The 21,478-nt window shown below is 40.5% G+C and overlaps 1 protein-coding gene across 2 annotated transcripts in view; it reads right to left on the reverse strand.

Annotated features, from left to right (window-relative positions):
* Nucleotides 1–40: 40 nt before the first annotated feature.
* LOC143896353 (uncharacterized) overlaps nt 41–21,478 on the reverse strand; it is a 31,141-nt gene continuing 9,703 nt past the window's right edge. Inside the window, exons 4-6 of one of the 2 annotated variants that reach the window (XM_077404184.1) lie at nt 19,213–19,524; nt 3,565–3,735; nt 41–3,026 (exon numbers count right to left, since the gene is read on the reverse strand). In XM_077404184.1, coding sequence (XP_077260310.1) covers nt 2,551–3,026; nt 3,565–3,735; nt 19,213–19,524 — 959 coding nt within the window. In that variant the 3' untranslated portion in view covers nt 41–2,550. The remainder of the gene's footprint in view (nt 3,027–3,564; nt 3,736–19,212; nt 19,525–21,478) is intronic. The other variant, XM_077404185.1, reaches the window with a different exon arrangement.

Raw genomic sequence — 21,478 nt, forward strand, 5'->3', positions numbered from 1 at the left:
TTTATCGTCAGCTTTGTTTTACTAAAGCTGCTGAATGTGTAAGATCCTCGAGCAATATTTTATCAAGTATTTAAAGACTGTTTTGATCGGAGGTCGCGAGTACTTCGCGATTTATTCTCATCAACCATGCTCGGCTGGTACCAAAGATGTCGACCATTTCCTGCGAGACGAAATGTATTTCAGTTCGTTTTAACGGACGTAGAAAAGGGCGGGAGACTCTCGTCTGCGGTTGACTACGAGTCGAGTCATCCTCGTAAAGAGAGAAGCTTACGAGCGACGGCCGCCTTAGCTTATTCCGTGGTTTTATTCGTGGCGTCCCATTCGCAGGACGCGTCGAGGCTGTAAACATCGCGGCAAGAGAAGTGGGAGAAGAGTGAAGAGATCTCTCCGAAGTGTGAAGTCATTGAAGTAGGAAGAATTTTTCGTCGCAGCACTTCTGATCGTACCAACGTATTCTTCCTCTCGCTTCATCTATCGTCAAGAAAAAGAGGAATAAAAATGCGCGGAATACCATGATTAACTTACATATTCTCTTTAACGATATTTAACTTTTTGATGAATGCGAAGAAGCAATGGAGTGTAGATTTGCTTCATAAATGTAATTACTCATGACAATTACTTTTAATTAATTTTAATGGGACAGTAAGGTTTCTTTTTGTTTTAGGCGCTTTCCGAATACTTCTAGCAGTCTTATAGTTATTTATAGAAACAAATAATGTGGTTATATATTAAAGAAGGAGACAAGGGGAAATTACTTATAACTGGGAAGTAGACATTTAGTATTTCCAGTCTCTTATTATACTTTGATTCCAGTTACTTATGAAGATTACTTCGTCGTCGTATATATATTGTCAAACGGCAAAATTGCCAAGACGCTTATTAAGTTCTTAGCCACGTAGTAATTTCACTCCAACGTATGTTTAGACAATCTTCTATTATTTTCTATTATTTCCTATGCGATGGTATATCTTTGTGCTGTCTTCAACGGTTCTTTCTAATTTAAGATTTATGTATTGCGTGCAAATCTGATAAATTACAAAGAACTGTGGAAAATTTGAGTGAAAATTAATTAATTTTTTCACGTTTAATTAGCACATAACCGTGTATAATTTTAAAAGAGTTATTCTGAATTACGATTTAACGATGTGATCTGATGTGATCTGACTATAAATTTAGCCGTGCTTTTTATCGGTAAATAAATTAGCTATTGCGCAAAATATGCCATGGGTTAATTTAGGTGAGGCAAGTTTAAAGATTTAACTGACGCGAAACGGCAGGGGTGACTCGCTAATAAAGGGACGCAAGAACGACGAACCGACGATGTCGCGACCAGCCAGACCGCAACTATCCATCCGTTCGTCATTTCCAACGTGCTTTAAATATTAAATAGAGCTTGCTGCGCTCGTAAAAAGGGTTATCCGTCCCCCCATGACGAAAGAGGCAACAGCGTTGCTATAGTCTGTTAATTCCCATACGAGAATGAAGATTTTTCTATCGTATATATGCGTAAAGACCACGTCGAAACGAATTATCCATTCATTATCTCTGAAATTAATCTTAAATTTGCGAAAGAGTTTAAAAAAGTTTATTCAGGTATATTTTAGACCTAGATATAAGAGAAATAATTTCAAATGTATTTATCTTTGATACTCGTATAGGAAATTTTCCCACGACACGTCAAGCGGTCAAGAGAAAGGATGTAGAAACCTATCGGACAAATTTATTTCATTTCTGAAAATATGTGTATATTTACAACGTTACAGGGTTTGACTAACTTCTCAAGAATCAACCGATATTTTCGTGATCTGATTCTTAACTCGTTTTAAGAAACAATCGAATGAAGATGAATCTCTTTTTGTGCGCACAAAACGATTTTCCAGTCATTGATTAGTTTCGTCAATTTTGTTTAACGAGATCTCATAGATGCTCGTTGATCTTTTAAGTAAATTTTTTTTAGTAAAGTTTGCGTTTCACTTGATCTCATGTTCAACATGAATGAATCGCGAATTTCATAGACGCGATCACTACGAAACACCAAGAGGCTTTCCACTTTTGTGGGCACAATGATGATTCTTCACTCATTGATTAGTTTCGTTATTATTATAGTTTCGTTTAATGAAATTTTCCATTAATGGTTGATTTTTCATAAATTGAGGAATTTTTTAAGTAAAGTTTGTTTCACTTCGCGTTAACGTTCGTGAAACGTTCATTCACTCAACGTAAATGAGTTAATAATTTTCACTTTCATATACGCGATCATTACGAAACACCGGATATCATTCACCAACTGGGTTCTTACAGACGCGATAATTCGCGTAACTGTGGATAACCCGAAGAAATATTGCTATTCATACAGCAATTGTCTTATGCACGCCCTTCTTCTGTAACTTGGTACTTGGTACAGATCCTGCTGTCTTTGTTATATGTTACACTAATTAGAGCACTAATTAGAAATTACATTGCCACACTTGGAAATTCGCGCATTGTATTTGTTCGTGTATGATGTGCCGCTCTGGCAATTTCAATTATATTAACAGAGATCTCTTCTTTTTAATACGGTCTCCACACATCGTTTCTCTGCTCGCTCTCCTCGCCGAGTACGCCGATCTCTCGGATGCTACTGATGGTAAGATTGCCACCTGCTATGGTGACTTGTTCCTCGCTCAAATCGCCATGCAGATGCAGATGAATCTGGTTTTGATTGACGGTGCTGTAGAGCTGAGGATAGAGGACCATTGGTGCCGGACCCGTAATGTAATTCTGACCCGGATTGTTGTAGTAGCCTTGATAATTGGGGTTGTAATTGTGGGAAGCCACTGGGACCGGGGTCGCCGGGCCAGGTGTCCAGGAACTGTAATGGTAACCCGGGCTACCCGCACTGCCCGTGCCACCACCGGCAAAGATGTCAGGGTCGCTGGGTCTGGTCGGCACCAAGGGCAAGGACGTGGTCGGCGAAGTGCCGTGTCCTGAGTACATGGAAACGCAATTCGGCGTGTAGGTGTCCTGTTGAGTTTCCGAAGGAAGTACTGCAAGCAGAAAATAATATCGTTTTGACTTGCAAATTGCAAACTGTTCAAAAATCGTGAAAACAGCTACAGAGTTCTTACAATAAAATTTCATGCGCTAGACAGAAAATTTGTAACGAGCAAACTGTGCGAATAACGACAGTCATAGAAAAAGTTGTAATATTCGTGGTAGATCTTTGAAAAATTTTAATTAGTCCGACGTGCAGACTCTCTATAAGACGCAATTTAACAATTCTAGGTTTTTTATTACAAAAGATATTTCTACGTTTATAAATAATTGTTGGCAAAGCAATTTATATTCTGTGAGTTTCTATATTTAAAAAATCAACTGTAATATAATTTCTAAAATAGATATAAATGAAACACCTTCAAGATAGCGTGTTACGAAACTTTTTCCTGGTACGAGTTATGCGTCAGAATGTTATTAAACCGTCGTAGGTGTTTCTTAATTAGCAGTGCGTCGGCGAATCACATTGCTGGATCAGCAACGTAAATTAATTCAAGTTTTTTGATTGCCTGCTGTATTAATTAATCGTACCAGTTGGTAATGGCACCGGTTCCGTCGTTGGATGATGCGACAGTGATTCTCCCGGATATGAAAATGCACCGCCGGGTAAAGGAGAATAGGAACCACCGCTGCTGACCGGAGGAGCTGGATAAGACGGTGCTGTGGATGGATAGGTCCATTCTGTGGAACCTATACCCGTATCTATAACAGAAAATGTTATTTTTCTTTAGAATTATTTGATTAACTTTCTATGCGGATAAGACTTATGACATAAATATTTTGCAAGACAAGCAATTTATATTTTATTCATCAGGCTTTAATTGAATATCATTTTAATAGAATACAAATTTTTAGCGTGTAATCCATCAGAAACCAAAGAAGTGAATCTTACAGCCGTGTACCATAAAACGTGCTTCTTAAAATGCGCAGGAAATCGTATGAGTCGGTAACGGAGTTTCGAGTGAGTAACATAGGCAGATTAATTGACATGAGTCACGAGTCACGACTCACGAGTCGAAGTAGGCGCGACGGAAACTTAAACGCTGGAAGTGAACGTATTGGAACGTATGTGCCTCGTGCATCTCGTACGATACAGACGAGTCGCATCGCATCGTGAGATCGAGACCATTAAGTAAAACGGCGATTGCGCAACAATCGTGCTGATAAAAGTGTAAATATACGATCGAACGATTCGCAACTTTCAAATCGTACTATCCTCCCATTATTCCCGCATCGTGTTCTGCATAAGTAATTTCCTCGTTGCGTGAGTATCAAGTATATTAATATTATTCATCGGACAATATATCACTTTATCAAGTTTTATAATTGCAATCTCATATTGTACTTTCACTTTGCGAAGAGCTCGTTTCCACGAAAGAAATCAAATCACTGTTCTTCGCAGCTCGCAGCTCTATACGTGTCGGAAGTATTAGTAATATTATTTCTCTTATACCTATTATTGGGATATATCATCATAAGTACTGGGATTTCTAAAGCATTATACGTCCCTATCTGGGATTACGTATAGAATCCTTCTTAATATGGAAAAAGACAAAGAGAGAAAAATGATAATGCGATGACTCATATACGATTCGGAGAAATTTTTCGGTGTCATTGTCCCATATGTATATATAGGTATATATATAGATATATGGGATATATGCATATATATATATATAAAGTGGTGAAACATTCGTTTAATTAAAATATACACGTATTGGACGCGAGCCTATTTTTTTCTTATACTTAGAGGAAGACGTAAGATTATAAAATATTAAAATAAAATTTTTATAAAAATATTTTTTCCAGATTTTTTGATATTCAACATTATATAAAATCTAGTTTCATGTATAGTTGTCTAGCGTGTATTTTATATTTTTTCTTGGTATTATATTATTTTGTGATAATAAACTCTTAATATTTTTACGTTTCTTTTTATTCTTAAAAAATCATTAACTAATTCACGTGAACGGTGATCTTTTTTATCCGACGTTAACGTGCAATAGTGTATGTAAATGACAAAAGCGTTTCTCAAATAGAAAAAAATCGGTGGAAAATCCGTGAAAACATTGATGATTATCGCCGGACGACTAGAGATCGGTTAGTGATAAAACTCGGTTTTCAAGAGCTTATTGATCATTCGCTTTGTTCTGGGAATTCCTTTATCGTAATCATTGTCGAGTTTCGAAATGCACTAGTCTTTCTTAAAGTAAGCTTGAAAGTAAGCTCTTTAAATTTTTAGAGAAATTAAAAAAAAGCAACAATATATATTAAAAATTTTTCGGAAACTTTTTTAACCTCGAGACTTCTTCAATAGAAAAATGTAAATTTACTTTAATCTTTTATTTTGTAGAAATCATTATCTCAATAAGATTTTGAGATAATATAAATTCCGTATCGTGGAATTTTTAATAAAATCTCTGTTAATAGCATCATATATAATTATCGTTCTCCAACGATAATTATATCTCAGCGCTGCTAAACGTTTTCTTCACAGCTTCGAGGAAAATTAACACGAAACTTGTCGGAATTACCTCTTTCGCGTGCAAGCCTCCACGCGTGGGGAATACCTCTGTCTTTTTATGTGGAAAATTTTATATGTAAAATACTATTCTCGCGAATTCGTTGCAATCTTTTCCAAGTTTTCCCTATTTAGCAATACTAACTGGAATCTGTCGTTATTAGTTACATTATACTTGTGACGCTTAGTCGTCGATGGTAGATTGGGATTTCCATTTAATACTTCTTAGTCCAATGTTCTATTTCTCAGATATAGAAATGTATAGAATTCATCAAGTTCAAGCCATTGATAAATGCGACAGGTACAAATAATTTCGAATATCGTTTAAATCGGCCAAGTTCTATCACGAGATGAGGTCGAGGTCGGTACCGATCGGTTTTGACCGGTCGGGCAAAACTGTCGTTACGCCTACTAAGCGGAAGGTCGAGGTCGTTTCGAAATTCTCAAAGAGGACCGCCGTGCAGGGCGATCGGGCAGGGTGCAGAAGGGGATGATTACCGAAAATGGCCGTGTATATGCCGCAATTACCGGAACAACGGTAACAAAACAAAGGCACTAACACAACACTCTACTCGGATTGGTGTCGGCAGGACCATCTGTTAGATAATAGTCCGTTTCTCCCGAATGATTCTCTATGAGCGGACGAGTGAGAAAAGAAAAATTACGTCCTGTTCCATTCAGAACGAAGGATCGTTTTTTATCCTCCTCTTCTTCTTCCCTTCTTCCCTTTTTGCTTAACAATGCTTTATTAGTACGGTGACCATGTCCCCGGTTTTTTAGTGACATTTCCGAATTTGTCGTTCCAGTTAACGCTATAATATTCTATGTATAATGCATTTAATCATTTTCTTTTACAGACTTTATTATCCTTATTGCATTGCAATCGTCTTTATAATATAATGGATAGCAGATCAGACCAATAAACATTATCGCGAATTTGAACTTGAGAAATACAATAACAGCATTTTCCAACCACTAGATTTCGCAACCTAGATAGATACAGATCATTAATTACGATGATAAAAAAATATTGCGTATTATGGTAAAGTTAAATGTGGATTGGTTTACTTATTGTATAGTATTAAGCGATAAATAATTAAATGTAAATTAGCTACGTCATTTACATCTTTAGCACTCTCCTACGCGTAGGAAAACCCACTCTGCTTTCATCTATACGTAATGAAGAGCGCAAAATCCGAAACTAATTGTAAGCTTTAAGTGGGTTTTCCATCGTTATTAATTAATAATTTAACGATCAACGTCACGGTCCATGCTCTATTTCGCTCGTACGCTCGTAGTCATCGTCGTTGATTCCATCGACATTTATCGCACAGCTGACCATTGTCGTTACGCTAATGCTCGCGTTGTGATGATGATCGATTCTCAGAAGGCGACTTTTGCGTCAAAGATCGCAGTGTTGTCGTCGTCTCTCCCGGCCGAAAGAACGCACGAGTCCTGACCAAAGGAACTCCGAGTTGTTTACTGCTGCCCTATATCTTTTTCTTTCTTTCTCTTGCCCTTCCATCTCTCTCCTTCTTTCTCTTTCACTCCGCGGGTGTGAAACCACAGTGAGGTGGTTTTGGTGCTTAGTCCTCCGACCAGCCATCTACTTAACGAACCATCCATCGACCGCCGTCATTTCGCCGTTTCTCGGTTTCCCTCCCATCTAGCCGCCGCCCCCGTTCTTCTTCCATTTCGATTCCCCATCTCTTCTCCCGTGCTACCGCTATCCGGTACACGGTGGTTCGATCGACCTCATCTTCTCGCTACTGACTTAAGACTGTTCAGAGATTTCTTCTCCGCACCGAGAAAAGAGATCCAACCTAGGCGATCGTGATTGTCGTCAACCTTGATATTCGCGAGCAACATAGAAGTTGCATAGTAGTCACTTTGTTATCAGAATGACGTTGCAATTTAAAAATCGAATCTTTTCTCGTCTCGAATTATTATTAAATTCTCACAAGTTGGTTTGAGCTAATTACAAGTATTGTATTATACATTTGATCGCACGTGCGATGCGCCGATAATTGCATAATTCAGAATTGCTGAGAAATACGTAAATTTACCGTGAAAACGTATTCCGTATTTTTTTCCTTATTAGCTCGATATAGACGTTTTCCTGTAAATGAAACTTTTCCTTGAAGTGGTTCAAGACGAGAGAGAGAGAGAAAGAGAGAGAAAAAAAGGCGAGAGAAAGAGAAAGACACGCGTTGTCGCGCGAGTTCGACGTGCCATACTTTCTGCGAGCGCTGGTTCCACCTCGTCGATCTCATCCTTCGGCGGCATAGCGATCGACGTGGCATGCACAGGATTCAGAATCTCGGACGAACCGAGAGATCATAGCCGTTAGCCGTTAAGAAGAACTCAAGAAGCTCGTGGGGCTTCGGTTCCCACCGAGATAGATGCTCGTTCGGTCGTGTAATGTAAGTCGATATTGTCGCGTCGTCTTGATATAACGTCGGGCCGAGAGCTCCGTCTATATGCGATCGATATATCGGTCGATATGTCGGCTGCACATAAACCAGGCATAACGTAGCGAAGAGAGAAGTCTTATGGATACGCGCGCTCAGGAAACTCGCGCGTATCGCTTACCATCAACGATTTCTTCTTATACCGAGTATCCTGTCTCGAGGATAATGTTTCTTCTCGGAGACGACAAGATCTCACGCGGCGAGTTGCTGTTTTGATCTCTGGCAATACGTCTGATTGAAAGAAAATATTTAACGATCAAAACTAATAAATCGAAAATTTTCTGAATAAATTCTCACTGTGAAAAATCGCGTTAGATGTGTAAAATTTGACCGTTTTATCTCTGTAATATCTATTTCATTGTCCTATAAAGAAGATACGTAAAATTTGTGCTATGTCAAGTTTATAAAAAAGATAGCAAATGCATTTACATTTTGTCCAACGGTACAATTGAAGCAAAATGTTTGCTTCAAGGGAAAGAGTACGAAAAGTATCATAGACATTTTTCTTACCTCGGAATAATTTGTTTGAGCGCCGTTCCTTCAGATCGACAGATCGACTCCTATGGGAGTCAGTAACCTGAAGATTCAATCTGCGAGAAACCGAGATCGACAATGCCGTTGCTTCACGCGCCGCTCGACTTCAATGACCGTCGCCAGTAATTTCGTTCGCTCTCGGTTTGTGTTCTCCCGTGCCTCTTCCCCCTTCTTCGCAATCCGTTCTCATTCACATCGCCATTCATCCCCCGTGCATTCCTTTATCTCGCCGTTCCTGGACGCTCCATTCAATTCGCCGGTTCCGAAATTGTAAGAGAAGGAAATCTGTTTAGAGCGTAACGTTGCGCTGGCCGCAGAAGACTTGGAACCCTGTGTTTCGCACGCATGCATCGTGCTGTAATTTGTCCTGGCCCAGACAATGGGACCACAAGCTTAGGTGCCGAGAAAAAGAACTAATTGACAAATTTCCCGCTTCCTCTCTCGCTCTTTCTCAGTTCCTTGCTTTATCTCTATCTTCTTCTAACGCTCGAATCTTTGGATTAACTCTCTTGTGCATCCTTCTCTTCCTCGCTCGTTACCGCGCAATTTTCAAGATGAATGAAGAACGAAGCATGAATGGCGAGCTCCATCGATGCGCCCGGAAATACCGAGATCTTAGCTTCAACCGCATAGTATCGTAATAATTGCTGGTCAAGATTACATAAAGATTCGATCGCGATCAACGAAAAAGTTGTTTACCAGAGAGTTAAAATAAACATAGAAATAGAATGTTTAAAATAAAAATAAAATTATATTGAATTATTTGATAAAAATAAATACGATTGATATATTTTCGTATGCTCCAAGCAATTTGTACATTTCACAGTTTTGTTACACACGCACACGCACACACACACGCACACACACACATACATATATTTACTATTTATTATACTTTTAAAAAACTTTTATAAAATTTTGTAATAACAATTAAATAACTGTTTTATTTTCATGTAAAAATATCGCCCTGCGCTGGTAATTGTTGGTGTGAGATTTTGCAAACGAGTTTCCGTAGTTTACTTGTAATTTTGTACACTAAACGTTTTCACAGGACCGCCTCAAAAGTGGGCGCTGAAAGGAAGCGACTTTCAATTACGCCTTTTTGGCTTCTGAAAGGCCGGTTATTTATTGTGTCTTCGAAAAGCGACGGAAAGGATAATTGAGGTAACAGTACGCTTCGTGTATACATACGTACGTGTATTCAGCGATCCTTTCTTCACGTAATTTCAGGATCATTTTTTCCCCTGAGACGTTTCGATGACGATCGTCTGTCATACGCGTGTTTTTTTAACTCAAACGAATATATTGTGCTTTCTAAATAAAGCAAGAAAACATTTCACGATTTTTTCAAACTATTCTATAATCGCGTTCAGCTCGATTGCGATTGTTAAATGAATCTAGAGCGCATCGGAACGCGCGGCAAGAAAGTAGTGCAGTAAAGATAGAAGAATCAGATAAATCGGATCGGGAAGACCTTTCATTATTGAATGACATTGCTACTTCCAAGAATAACTTCTTGTCTGCTGGAGACTCTACAATTTTTCAGCTCGAGCTCGACTTCATCCGGATTCGTTTAAATCAGTATACTCAAATTCCTTGTATTGAAGCATGGCAGGGTCGCGGAAGGCCTTTCATTAGGATCCGGGCCGACGGACTCGCGTAGGTGGCCTTGCCCTTCTTCAGATATAGCGACGACGAGTTTTCTTTCTCATTTCCAGACTTTTCTGGTAAACATAATAATTCCACGAATACGATGTTATTGTTATATCTTTATTATCTGGTAGTCTTGTAAACATTTTATGTAAGATTTAAATTTTAAATGTTACAAAAGTAAAACTTTTAACATTATTTATTTATAATTGCAATTGAAATTTATTATGTAGCTTATGCAATTCCAATACAGCTATTCTATATATTGCTTTGCATTTGGAAAGTACACAAAAGTATTGTTTCTTCGACGATGATAATTCTGCGTTTTTACGGCGAATTATATATTCCAGTATAGTTGCCGGTATAGCGGAATAGCAGCGAAAGCGGTAGTAGATCGTTAATCAATTGACCACGCTCAAGTCGTATCGTTGATTGGCTATCAATTAATCCAGAGTAAGAAAAAAGTATAGCTGAAGAGGGTCTCGAAGTATTCTTGCCACTCGACTGCGCTGGGTCGGCGTTTCGGATGGGTCGTTGGCGATTGGTCTTTGATTCCGTTATTGTTTATCGGCTGAATTCTGTCACGACAATGCTCGCTTACTTTTTTGCCGGTGGATCACCGTCGTCCGCAACCGCTTTTTTCGCGAGCCATCACGCACGTACGAATCCGTTTTCACGTTTCAAGCCATCCAGTAGCCCGTACGAGTCTATTAGACAGCTTACTGAATCTCTAGACGTTTTAAAAATTGCATTTCCCCCTTTTCTTTCTTTCAAATCAAAGTTATTGCGTTTGCCATTCCGATAGGAGAAAGTCAATTATTAATAGTTGAAGCAAAAAAGTATTGGCAGTTATCTGCAAAATTCTTCACTGACATGTATATATTGCCGATATTAAAAAATAAATAAGAACAGGTGAGACCTGTAACATTGTGAGGCAAAATGGTACGATCAAAAGGAAGCAGCCGTGCCTTCTCGAGCGTGGATCACGTAACTACCTCCTCCACCTTCTCTTGTCTTGTCTCTCGCGCCGTTCCTTTTCTTATCTCGTTTCTCCGCGAGAGGTACTCTCTTCTTCCCTCCACGTATCCATTCTATTCTTCAGTCTCTCTCTCTCTCTCCCCCCTCTCTTTCTCTCTTGTTCTCTCGTCTTTCTTCTCCTTTCTTCCGTCGACACGATCGAGTCAGTGTACCGACGATGCTACGAGTACAAGAATTTCGTACAGAAAAAAAAGACTGGGAGCATGGGCTTCCTCCCGATCCTAATTCGTCTACCTCACCTCGGTACTTCCGTTCACCCGTTTTAGTACTCTTTCTTCCCACAAAGAGCCTCTTGTTTTTTTCAATTATAGGTAGGTGCCCCCCGATCATCTTTAGACGCATGAAATTTGCCGACGGTACACGGCGTCCACGGCGGGGCTACACGAATGTATATTTTTCGGAAATACCGAATTTCATAATCAGCTATTTCACCTGATTATTCGTCGATCTTGCAGTTACAAGATCTTTTACCGAGATTATGATCTACGTATCGGGGTCGAGGTAACTCGACGGGGTCACGTGACGACATTGGGATTTGTGGAATTTCCGGCATAGATGCGAGATCGTGTAAAAAAAGGATCGACACGCATGGAATCTGCTTGCTGAGCATTAAGATTAAGTAAATGCCGAATTTACATTGTGGAATTTATGATAAAATTAAGTATACTTCAAAAGAGCGAACACACATTCGAGATACATGACTCAATAGTAACCGTGAACTATCCGGTCAATTTAATATCTTCAATATGATTCATAAAATCAAACTCGTTAAGATGGGAAGAAAGTTTCCTGTAGCGGCCTGAATAAGAGTATGCTAATTCATGTGAATATTTTCTGCGAATGGCAACGATTACGAGGAACGTGGTGGAACTTTAAATCCGCCGGCAAAGGTCGGGATTATTTATGATTTAGAGAAGTAACGAAAAGGAACGCGACATGAATCGCGAATGACGTTAAGAAGTTCTTTTATCATTATAAATTAAAAAAGTGAACAATGAGACATTTTCAAAATGCTCGTGTTAATTAAAGAAATTGTTCATTATTATAAAATGAAAAGCTTAGTTTTTATTCAGATACTTTTAAGGCGTTCTGGTCTGTGTTACGAATGTTTCGGTAAAATGACGATCCCGATCTCCGTGAATCACTTTCTCGCTTCACTCGTCCGACATGATTCTTTCTACGATTTCAGTCGGCGAATCAACCTTGGATCGATTTGCCCGAGATCGTTCCTCGATCAACTCAAATCGATTCGAATCAGTATTCTTGATTGAGGGACGTCTCGATTTTTGGCATTGAACATTCACCCTTATACATAATCCGCATCATCTTCCAATGGTTTCGCGTACATTTTTCCATTTTGCCTACAGAGATTTCAATGATTGTCTAAAAGAAAATTTTGATGCTTGAATCATATATTATTATTGAACTTTGATGTATTTTTAACGCTTTTAGCGGAAGTATTTGGAAAAGTAGAAGACAATAATGAGAAAAATTGTTGAAAATTATTATTTAATAAAAAATTCTTACGTTAGAGTTTCTGAGAATGCCATTTAAGGCTCGCTTGCTTAACGTGAAATTCATGACGGATTTTTTGATCTAAATACCGGAAGTTAAATTGGCAATAGAGACGACGATCAGAAAGGCGTGGGCAGAAGAAACGCGGGATGTAGCAATAGTCTGTCTCCAGTGGTCTGGAACTCGCGTCGATCGCGTGGGAAAACGGTGGATGCATCGGAGCAAAAGGGTTTGATTCATTCGAATTTGCCCTTTCTACAAAGCAACGTTTTATTGCGTCGCATATTTTGGGTGATGCATTTTTTAAATCGTCGTATTCGAAGATGTATTTTTATCCACATATCTAATATTATATTTAAATTTATAACTAGAAGTTATTTTAATTTTTAACAATAAACAATGATTATCAATAGGAGTATAAAACCAACGCAAATTTTGTAAGAATTAATTTCTCATAGTGTTATTCGTGTGACAAAAAAATGAAGATATTCTAGGATTAAAGAGAAAGGACCACCTCCTCGCGCCGATTGTTCGACCTTTCGCTGCAGGTGGGCGAGAATAATCGTCGAATCCAGGATGAATATACAATATACTTCATCGGTAGAACTAATTAAGGAGGCTTCTCTAGTCGGACACGCTCGTTGACTTTATCGCCGTCGAGAGATACGGCGATCCTTCGGGGATTCGATGTAAGGAAGAGAGGAAAGGACTCGCCCGTGCTTCCGCGCCTATCTGCGGCTAAGTCTTTCGCTCGGTCCCCTGTCGCGTGACGAAGAATACGTGGAAACGGAACGGCACGACTGCTCCGTTTATTATCGCGGTTGGGCTAAGCGGTCGCCACACCGGGTTTCCTTAAGCCGTCCGCCAAGTGCGCGCCTGATTGGACGGACACGAAGGATGTTGTACCACCGGGATACGCGATAAACCGGCAGGCGATAAAGTTCCACCGAGTACTGCCGCAGAGGAGGAGGATTTCTGAAATTCCACTTTGCGGAAGGCGTCTTGTAAGATTTCTCAGCAGATTCGAGGGCGTCCGGAATCCTCAGCGATTAGCGAATATTTTAGAATCCGTTAGAAAGAAACTCTTTCTTAGATTTCCTGAAGAAATATGTTTTTAAGCGCAAATATAGATAGCAAGACTTTCCATTTTACAATTTCCAATTAATTATCTTTCAATAAAATTTTGATATAAAATTCTTTAACTGTGTAGAGGTGTACAACAATGTTAGCGATTTTGTTTAAAAAAATCGTTTGCATTTGACTGAAGGTTTCTTGAAAAAAAAAAAATTGCGAGAAATCTATAATAGAAACGCTTTTTACAACTGTGTGGTTGCAGAGAGTTTATAAAAATGTCATTATCAAATCATTATGCAGTCCTATTAGCATTAACTTGTTTAATGCAAAGTAGCAGTCTATAATAAGAGTCAGTCATGAACATGGTTCGCGCAGGTACACGATGCAGCCGACGTTTCTAATTGGTCAGGACGCCATTTATACGAGTAGAATGTATTGCGAGGTAAATAAGTACTAGAAGACTGTGAACAACTGTCGTGGAAGTCTACGATGGTGCCAACGGATTTACGAGTTTAATTAAGTTCTGCGGTCGCGTTTGTCATTTTAGTAGGCATCGAAGGCTCGTTGGCCAAGGTTCGAACTTCGCTTTCTTACGAGAAGTACAAATTGCACAGAAGAAAAGTTTACGTCGTCGTTTCTCAAATTGTGCAGCAGCGATAATCTCATTTTCTTCACGTAGTCTTTTTCACGAAAATTTTCGATGGATCGTTATTCAATGTCATTAAGGTGTAACTCGATATAATTTAACGTGTAAGATGTCTAAAATTATTTTGAAAAAATTTTAAAAAAAGGTAAATAAATGCACTGACGTGCTAACGCTGCTTCTTAATGTGTTATAGATCCTTTCACATCCCACAAACGATTTAGTGCGTGTTAATAACCTCGTGATAGAGCATGATAGGGGTCGCCATGTTGCGAGGGTGAGTCGTGATAGGAGTGTGTGTGACACTTTCCTAATTGCCTCGCAACTTCCTGCCTTTTCCCCTGTTTAAGAAAAGCAACCCTTATCCGCCTGTTTCTCGCGGGGCTGGTAGACTTCGGATCGGGAAACTTACGAACAACTGGACGTAATCCTTTGCTTTCTACTGTGCTATAAAGATAATCATTTTATACAAGAAGCTCTAGCTTTGAAAAACATAAATAACTTTATAAGCGCGTTACAGTAAATATAAACTTTTGCATTTTTTACAGAAATATATTATTATATGATAATATGACGATCACATGAAAAAAGAAGCTAAATTATTTTTCTATATATTTGAGTTTTTAATAATTTCGATGGTGAGACAAAATTGTGATTGTGCCTATTGGATTTACGGCAGTCGGATGTCGGTTAAAATGAGATATTGGAATTGGACTCGCCATATAATGCGTACATGGATAAGATCGTGCCGTTCTCAAGAACATCGAAATAACGTTTAAGTAAGAGTGCCAGCTGCAGCAAGTAGCAGCAAGGAGGCGTAATAATCTCGTACAAGCACGCACTAGGCTTCCATTAAGCCGCGTCGGCAGCATTCTAAGTACTAACGAGTAAAGTGCATCAAGGCCGAAGAAGTTGGGTACTGAGATTCACGGTAGGACAATCAGTAGGTGGAAAAAATGCGTGAAACAGCCAGAAAGGTAGCCGCATTCTTGGTAGCTGCAGAGGCACGTGGGAACCGCGAGATCGGGCCTCCTCTCTCAATGCTCTCTTCACAAGGTCCTTTTCTGTGGATCTCGGTCCCGGCGCGGCGGTGCAACGCTGTTCTCTCGCGTGACTCGTCGTCTTTTTGGATATCTTCTAGGTAAAGTACGAGCATCCCAGTAAATAGGTAAAGAGCCGAGAGATGCGCCGGTCGTCGGGTGCAGCCGCGCTGCCTCTTTGTCTCTTTCTCGCCGGCGAGTAATATGCCGGCAAAGAGGATATGAGAGAGATGATTTCCTTCTTGCTAACTCGCGACAAGCTGCTCCTGGATTCTTCGCGCGCACTCGGCACCTCCCGGGGACGAATCTCGCAACGCGAATTACACGCTTCTTAACCTTAACCACCCGGTAACTGGCCGCACGTAAAAATCGTCAATCGTTTGCTCGGCCGAAAAATACGCCGGCGAATTGTGATCATGAAAGAGAGAAAGAGAAAGAGATTGTTTCTCTTATCGAGAATCATTGATATTTTTCTTTCGTTCCTTCCTCTGACAATATTTTTTTCGCCATATTGAAAAAAAATTTACGACATTCTAGTTGGAAAACTTTTTATCTATTATCTCCTACCTGGCGGATTTTTCTAATTTTACTCGACTGCTCATTTATCTTAGCCGGATAAATAACTTCCTCCTCGTAAACCACTACTATGACGCGTCTTTAGAAACGTAGTTTTCGTCCCTTTCTCCAACAGCGAACCTGTTAGAAGGCATGTCCGACAATCTTTCTCTCTTTCTGCATAGTCTGTTCTCGCCAAAGAGAAGAGAGGAAGAGAATGACTACGCGACAACGACGAGAACGAAGAAGGAAGACGCGAAGACGGGAAACAAGAGTTCGCTTGCAACCTATACGAGTAGACGTGGAGGCAGACAGAAGGAGCAGAAGGAGTCAGCACAGAATATACAATCAGCATGATTGTTTGACACCCCATAATCAGCGTCCTTACCCCTACTATGCTGGCAGCATCGTGGCTTCACCGTTCGTTTTACCCCTTCCCGCCCGCGCGTTTCTCCTTTTCCTGGTGCCCAAGCAGGCACTCCTCTCCGTTCCTTTCACGTTGATATCACTTGAGATCCGCTCCTCTCCTCTCTTCTCTCGCCTCTCATTCCTCTCGCATCATCTCTTCGGGTACCTACTCGGTCCGTTGCCACTGCGCGCGGGGCCTCATTACCCCGATCATGACTCGAAATGAGACTCGGCGGGGCAAGGAAGAAACGGACACGGTTATATTATAAGAGACAGAAATAATGCTCGCTTCTCTTTTTTCTTTACTTAGAGACCTCCCGACCGACGCGACGCGACGTGGCGGTTACTCTTTCAGTCAAGACAATATATGCGGCAGTATTTGTATTTTGAAATTTACACATGGAATTGCGACACGCACAAAAAACAATCGTAGAATTTATTTTGTAATATTCAAGAAAAATTGAATTAAAATGTTTAACTTTTTTCTTATTTCTATTTTATTTTCTAAGTTACCGAAGCGTAAATCTTATTAATTTCATGTAGTTACCTGTTATTACATTTTTACTCTTATGATAGAATTTTCAATGATTTCAATTTTTCTTAGAACTTTCCGACACGTACGTGAGATTTAGAAAGCAATCGCGAGATGACGAAAGAAGATCACGGAGAGACGAGACAAAGAAGAGGAGGAGGCGAATAGGTTCGATTCAGTAACGTCGCAAGCGAAGCGAACAGAAGATAAAAGGAAGAATCGCGCGAGCGAAGAGCAAAAACAACACGGATCCAGCTCCGGATCGATCGAGAAGCGACCGATCGATCCCTGGTATTACGCAGACGTGCACGTGAGTTGTACGTGAGTGCACGAGCATGTCGGGTGTGCCGATGCCGTCGTCAGAAAGGTCCGAATCGAGTGAAAAGAATTATCCGAGGATGGAAGGGCTGCTAAAGACAAAACGGATAGCTCTCTGCCTTTTTCTTCTCCCTTGAATCTGACGGGAGGAAGAAGATTACATCCACCGACGCGCTTAGTCATTTTGCACCAAGCGCAAGCATGAGAGTCTGGCGCGTATCGAAATTGGGAACTGCTCATTAGAGACGCGAAGAAGGGAAGAAGTGTCGAATGAATGAGCGGTAAATGGAATATCTGCTGCGATTGCATTCATTCAAGCTAAGATAGTGAAAGTGAAATACATCGTTGATCTAATCTGACTGATTTGGCGTTTGACGATCTTTCAGATTCTGTCAGCGGCTAACGAGTCAGTTTGCGTTCTTTCGGGCACGCAATGATAAGCTTTGCGCGGATAAACAAGCTAATTACGATGGTCGATCCATAGAAGTGTCTCGGGTGACAAGAAGTCTCAGTCCGGAAGGTGACGGAGGACCTGATCGCAGGGCGAGAAGAGGCGAGGGAGCCGGGGTTGCGGAGGAGGAGATTAGGGCAAAGAGAAACCGCAACGTAGCTTCAAAGAGGTCTCACCAGCCAGAGGCGCGTCTACTTAACTTTGATCAGGTCGAGACCGCTGATGCGAGACGAGCCGCGCAGAAATAAAGTGCCTTGCCTCGACCTTCCCGCCTTTTTGCATCCTAAATTATCTCGATAGTTCGAAATATCGAAGCTATCCGACAGGCGCGGAGCTCGCAAGTCGGATAGTTTCTGTCGTCATCGCGCAAAAGAGAAATAATCGCTTTTTTGCTAGCTACGACGAATTTCAACCATAATTGAACGATTTAAAGCCACTGGCACTGCGGTAATTTTCCGACGATTCTTTGTCTTTTTGTTAAAGGAAAATTTTTGTCGAGTGGAAAAATTTTTACGGAGGAAAATATCTTCGCGTAGATCTCAGTAGCTTATTCGTGACCGATGACGTTCTTCCATGAGGAGGAGGACACTTTTTCCTCGTGCTACGGCGACGCAACGGTGCATCGAGAGAGATCGGCAAGGAGGGAGATGGAAATGGCAGGTTGAATGTCGTTATTACGTTGAATTAGAGGGTGCAGAGCCGGAACGAGGTATGAAACTATTACCTCGCGAAACGGCAGAGATCTCCTCTTTTTCCCTCCCAATCCGGGATCTCCCTCCTCGATTCCTACCTCTTCACCCTCTTGCGACAAAGGGTTGGGTGGGGTAGAGTGCGTATCGAGTCACTCTTCACGAGGCATGTTGCGCGAACAGAGCGCGAGATGATGATAGCGGCATCACGGATATTCATCGCGAGCCAAAGGAGCAAATAAACTGGAAGATGTTGTTTCTGCTTAACACTTAGACAAGTGGCGTGTAAATTTCCACTGAGATATAAACAAGCCAAACTTTATATATGATAACATACGTAAAGACTATCCCTCGAAAAATTTATCCACAATAAATAAAATAAAATATCTCTTAAAACTATTCTTGTTATAATAAATTTAAAATTTTTCTTCTTCTTTTCAAGAAGAAATGGGCATATTAAAATTGCGCGATGTCGAAACAAGTGTGATAATTGTTTTTGATTTTTAAAAGATCTCTCAGAGATTCGCACTCATTTGTATCGTCATGAGGATCTACTTGCTGCTTGCTTAAGCATTAAATAGAAAGAACATCTCTATTTCATTTATTTAATTTTTAACTTGTAAATATGCTAATGAGATTATATAGGTACATATGCATTAGAGCTTCGCGTAAAACAAATTAGGTTGACTTAGAACCATCGGATCGCACTAAAAATATGCAACAATAAGATCAGAACTCACCGCCGTGTTGAGGACTGCGCTTGTAGCAATCCTGATGAACAGAAGAGCCACCGGTAGCCCCGAGGTGTGTACTGGAAGCCGGTGATGCGGTCGGGTCGGTGTTGTTGGGGTTGGTACAGGCACCGCTAACCGAATTCGTGGTGACGTTGTTGCCAGTCTGCTGGTCGTGTAAGTGACTGCTGCTGTGATGATGGTGATGCTTATTCCTCCCGAAGGATTCGAGTTCCCGCAGGTGAGACCTGAACGAGGTCGGCGCGTCGAGGAAAGGTCTTTGTCCTAGACCAAGCGCACGGAATTGCTGATGTTGCTGCCCTGAAAAAAAAAAATGATTTACCACACACACACACACACACACACACACACACACACACACACACACACACACACACATATATATATATATATATATATATATATATATACATACTACTTATTCGTAATCTTGAGAATCGTTTAAATTTATTATCTACAATCAAAATCGATATTAACATTTGAATTGACAAAAAGGTCCTAATATTTTTTCGATTACAAATTGCTTCGTAAAGAATTCCGAAATATATTTTAGACATTTCCTTTAGAGGCCATCTGGATTTTTATGTCGCTTTGACACGATTCGGACACGATTGGAATCTCTAAATCGGGGAGATCGACCAGCGCGCGTCTACGTCATTAGCCCAATAGAACGGGATAATGAAGAAACTCGACCTCTCTTCCCTTGATAGACTTCAATAGCATTCCTCGCATATCCGGGACCTCACGGATAGGCAGAATCTCTTGCGAGCCAAGTATCGCAACGTACACATAACGCGGGTATTCCGATTCCCTATTACGTTGGATCCTAATACACGCTTGATACATATTGTTACACGACAATGCACATGACTCGGCACGTGCATAAGCCCGGACGTTTACATAATAATCGGAGATGCATAGATGAAATGTATTAAATGTGAAATAATAACGTTAACTTTTAAAAAGTTACAAGCCCGAATAGAAAATGGCAGACAAGAATTAAGTGTAATACATATATTTTTCGACGTGTCGAGAATTAATTTTTGTAATTTCAGATTTTCAATATTTGCATATTAATGTCTGTAGAGAGACAACGGAAACTTTGAGGCCTACTCATTAATTATCGATAGGCAACAGAAGTAGCACGTTTGCCTTGCCCGTTTTTCTCATGCTTCTCTCAACCTCTTCTCCTCTCTTTCTCTCTTTCAATGGTTTCAGCACGAAGGAGAAGCGAAGAATGGGAGCCTAGGCGCAAATTGTTATTCTTCGAGAGTAGAAGGGAAAGAAAGAAAAAAAGAAAGAAAAGAAGAGAGAAAAGGAAGGAAAGACAGTGAGGAGAGAAAGACGAAGATGGGAAAACGAAGATAAAGAAGGAGAGAAAACACCTCCGGCCACGAGGGCGAACGACAAATAAAGTTCGACCACAAACTGCACGAAATTGTCGGCGAGCCCAGATGGTCAGCTTCAGTGCTCTGACCGATGCCTACAAGATTATTCCTTGCTACCGACTACCACGATCGGCCCGCGCCAGGAGATACTACAAGCAAGAGGCTCGTGTATAGGGCTCCGCGCGGATCCCACGACTTCTCACGTACCGGACACCGATAATGCTTCAAACGTATAATACGGAACGTTACGCAGCGATGGGCCCGCCGATGTACTCCTTGCTCAATTCGGGCTCGCTCTCGCGAAAGATTAAACGGTAGGCATCAACTTTATCTGCAAAAACCTTATGCCCGGGAAATTTGAGAAATATAGATGATTTCGTGGTAAATAAAATGTTGCAGGATTTTTAAACACATTAAATACGGATTCTCTTTGCACAAAGAACCATATAATCGCGAATGCAATTTGGCGATAGTCAAGATATAAGAATGCGAAGAAGAGATGGTCGTTAAATAGGCACATGAAAAAATTTAATTACAATAAATAAGAATGATGGTGATATAACACCTTCATCAATCGCCCCTCTGACTCGTGAAGCATGGATAAGCAGAGAGAACAAGGAAGAGAGAAAAAGAGAGAGAGAGAGAGAGAGAGAGAGAGAGAGAGAGAGAGAGAGAGAGAGAGAGAGAGAGAGAGAGAGAGAGAGAGAGAGAGAGAGCAATAATTCCAATCTCCACAGCACGAGTGGTGGACTTATCTAATCAAAGTGTGGCGGCTCCGGGAGGACGGAAATAGCGCGGCTTTTTCCTCCTCTCTAATAACGGAGCCTCTCTCTCTCTCTCCGCCCGTCTTACGTTCTCCTTGACGC

This window comes from Temnothorax americanus, unplaced genomic scaffold, assembly GCF_048541705.1.
Source record: "Temnothorax americanus isolate GAGA-0224 unplaced genomic scaffold, ASM4854170v1 Scaffold18, whole genome shotgun sequence".
In the NCBI taxonomy this organism is placed as follows: domain Eukaryota; kingdom Metazoa; phylum Arthropoda; class Insecta; order Hymenoptera; family Formicidae; genus Temnothorax; species Temnothorax americanus.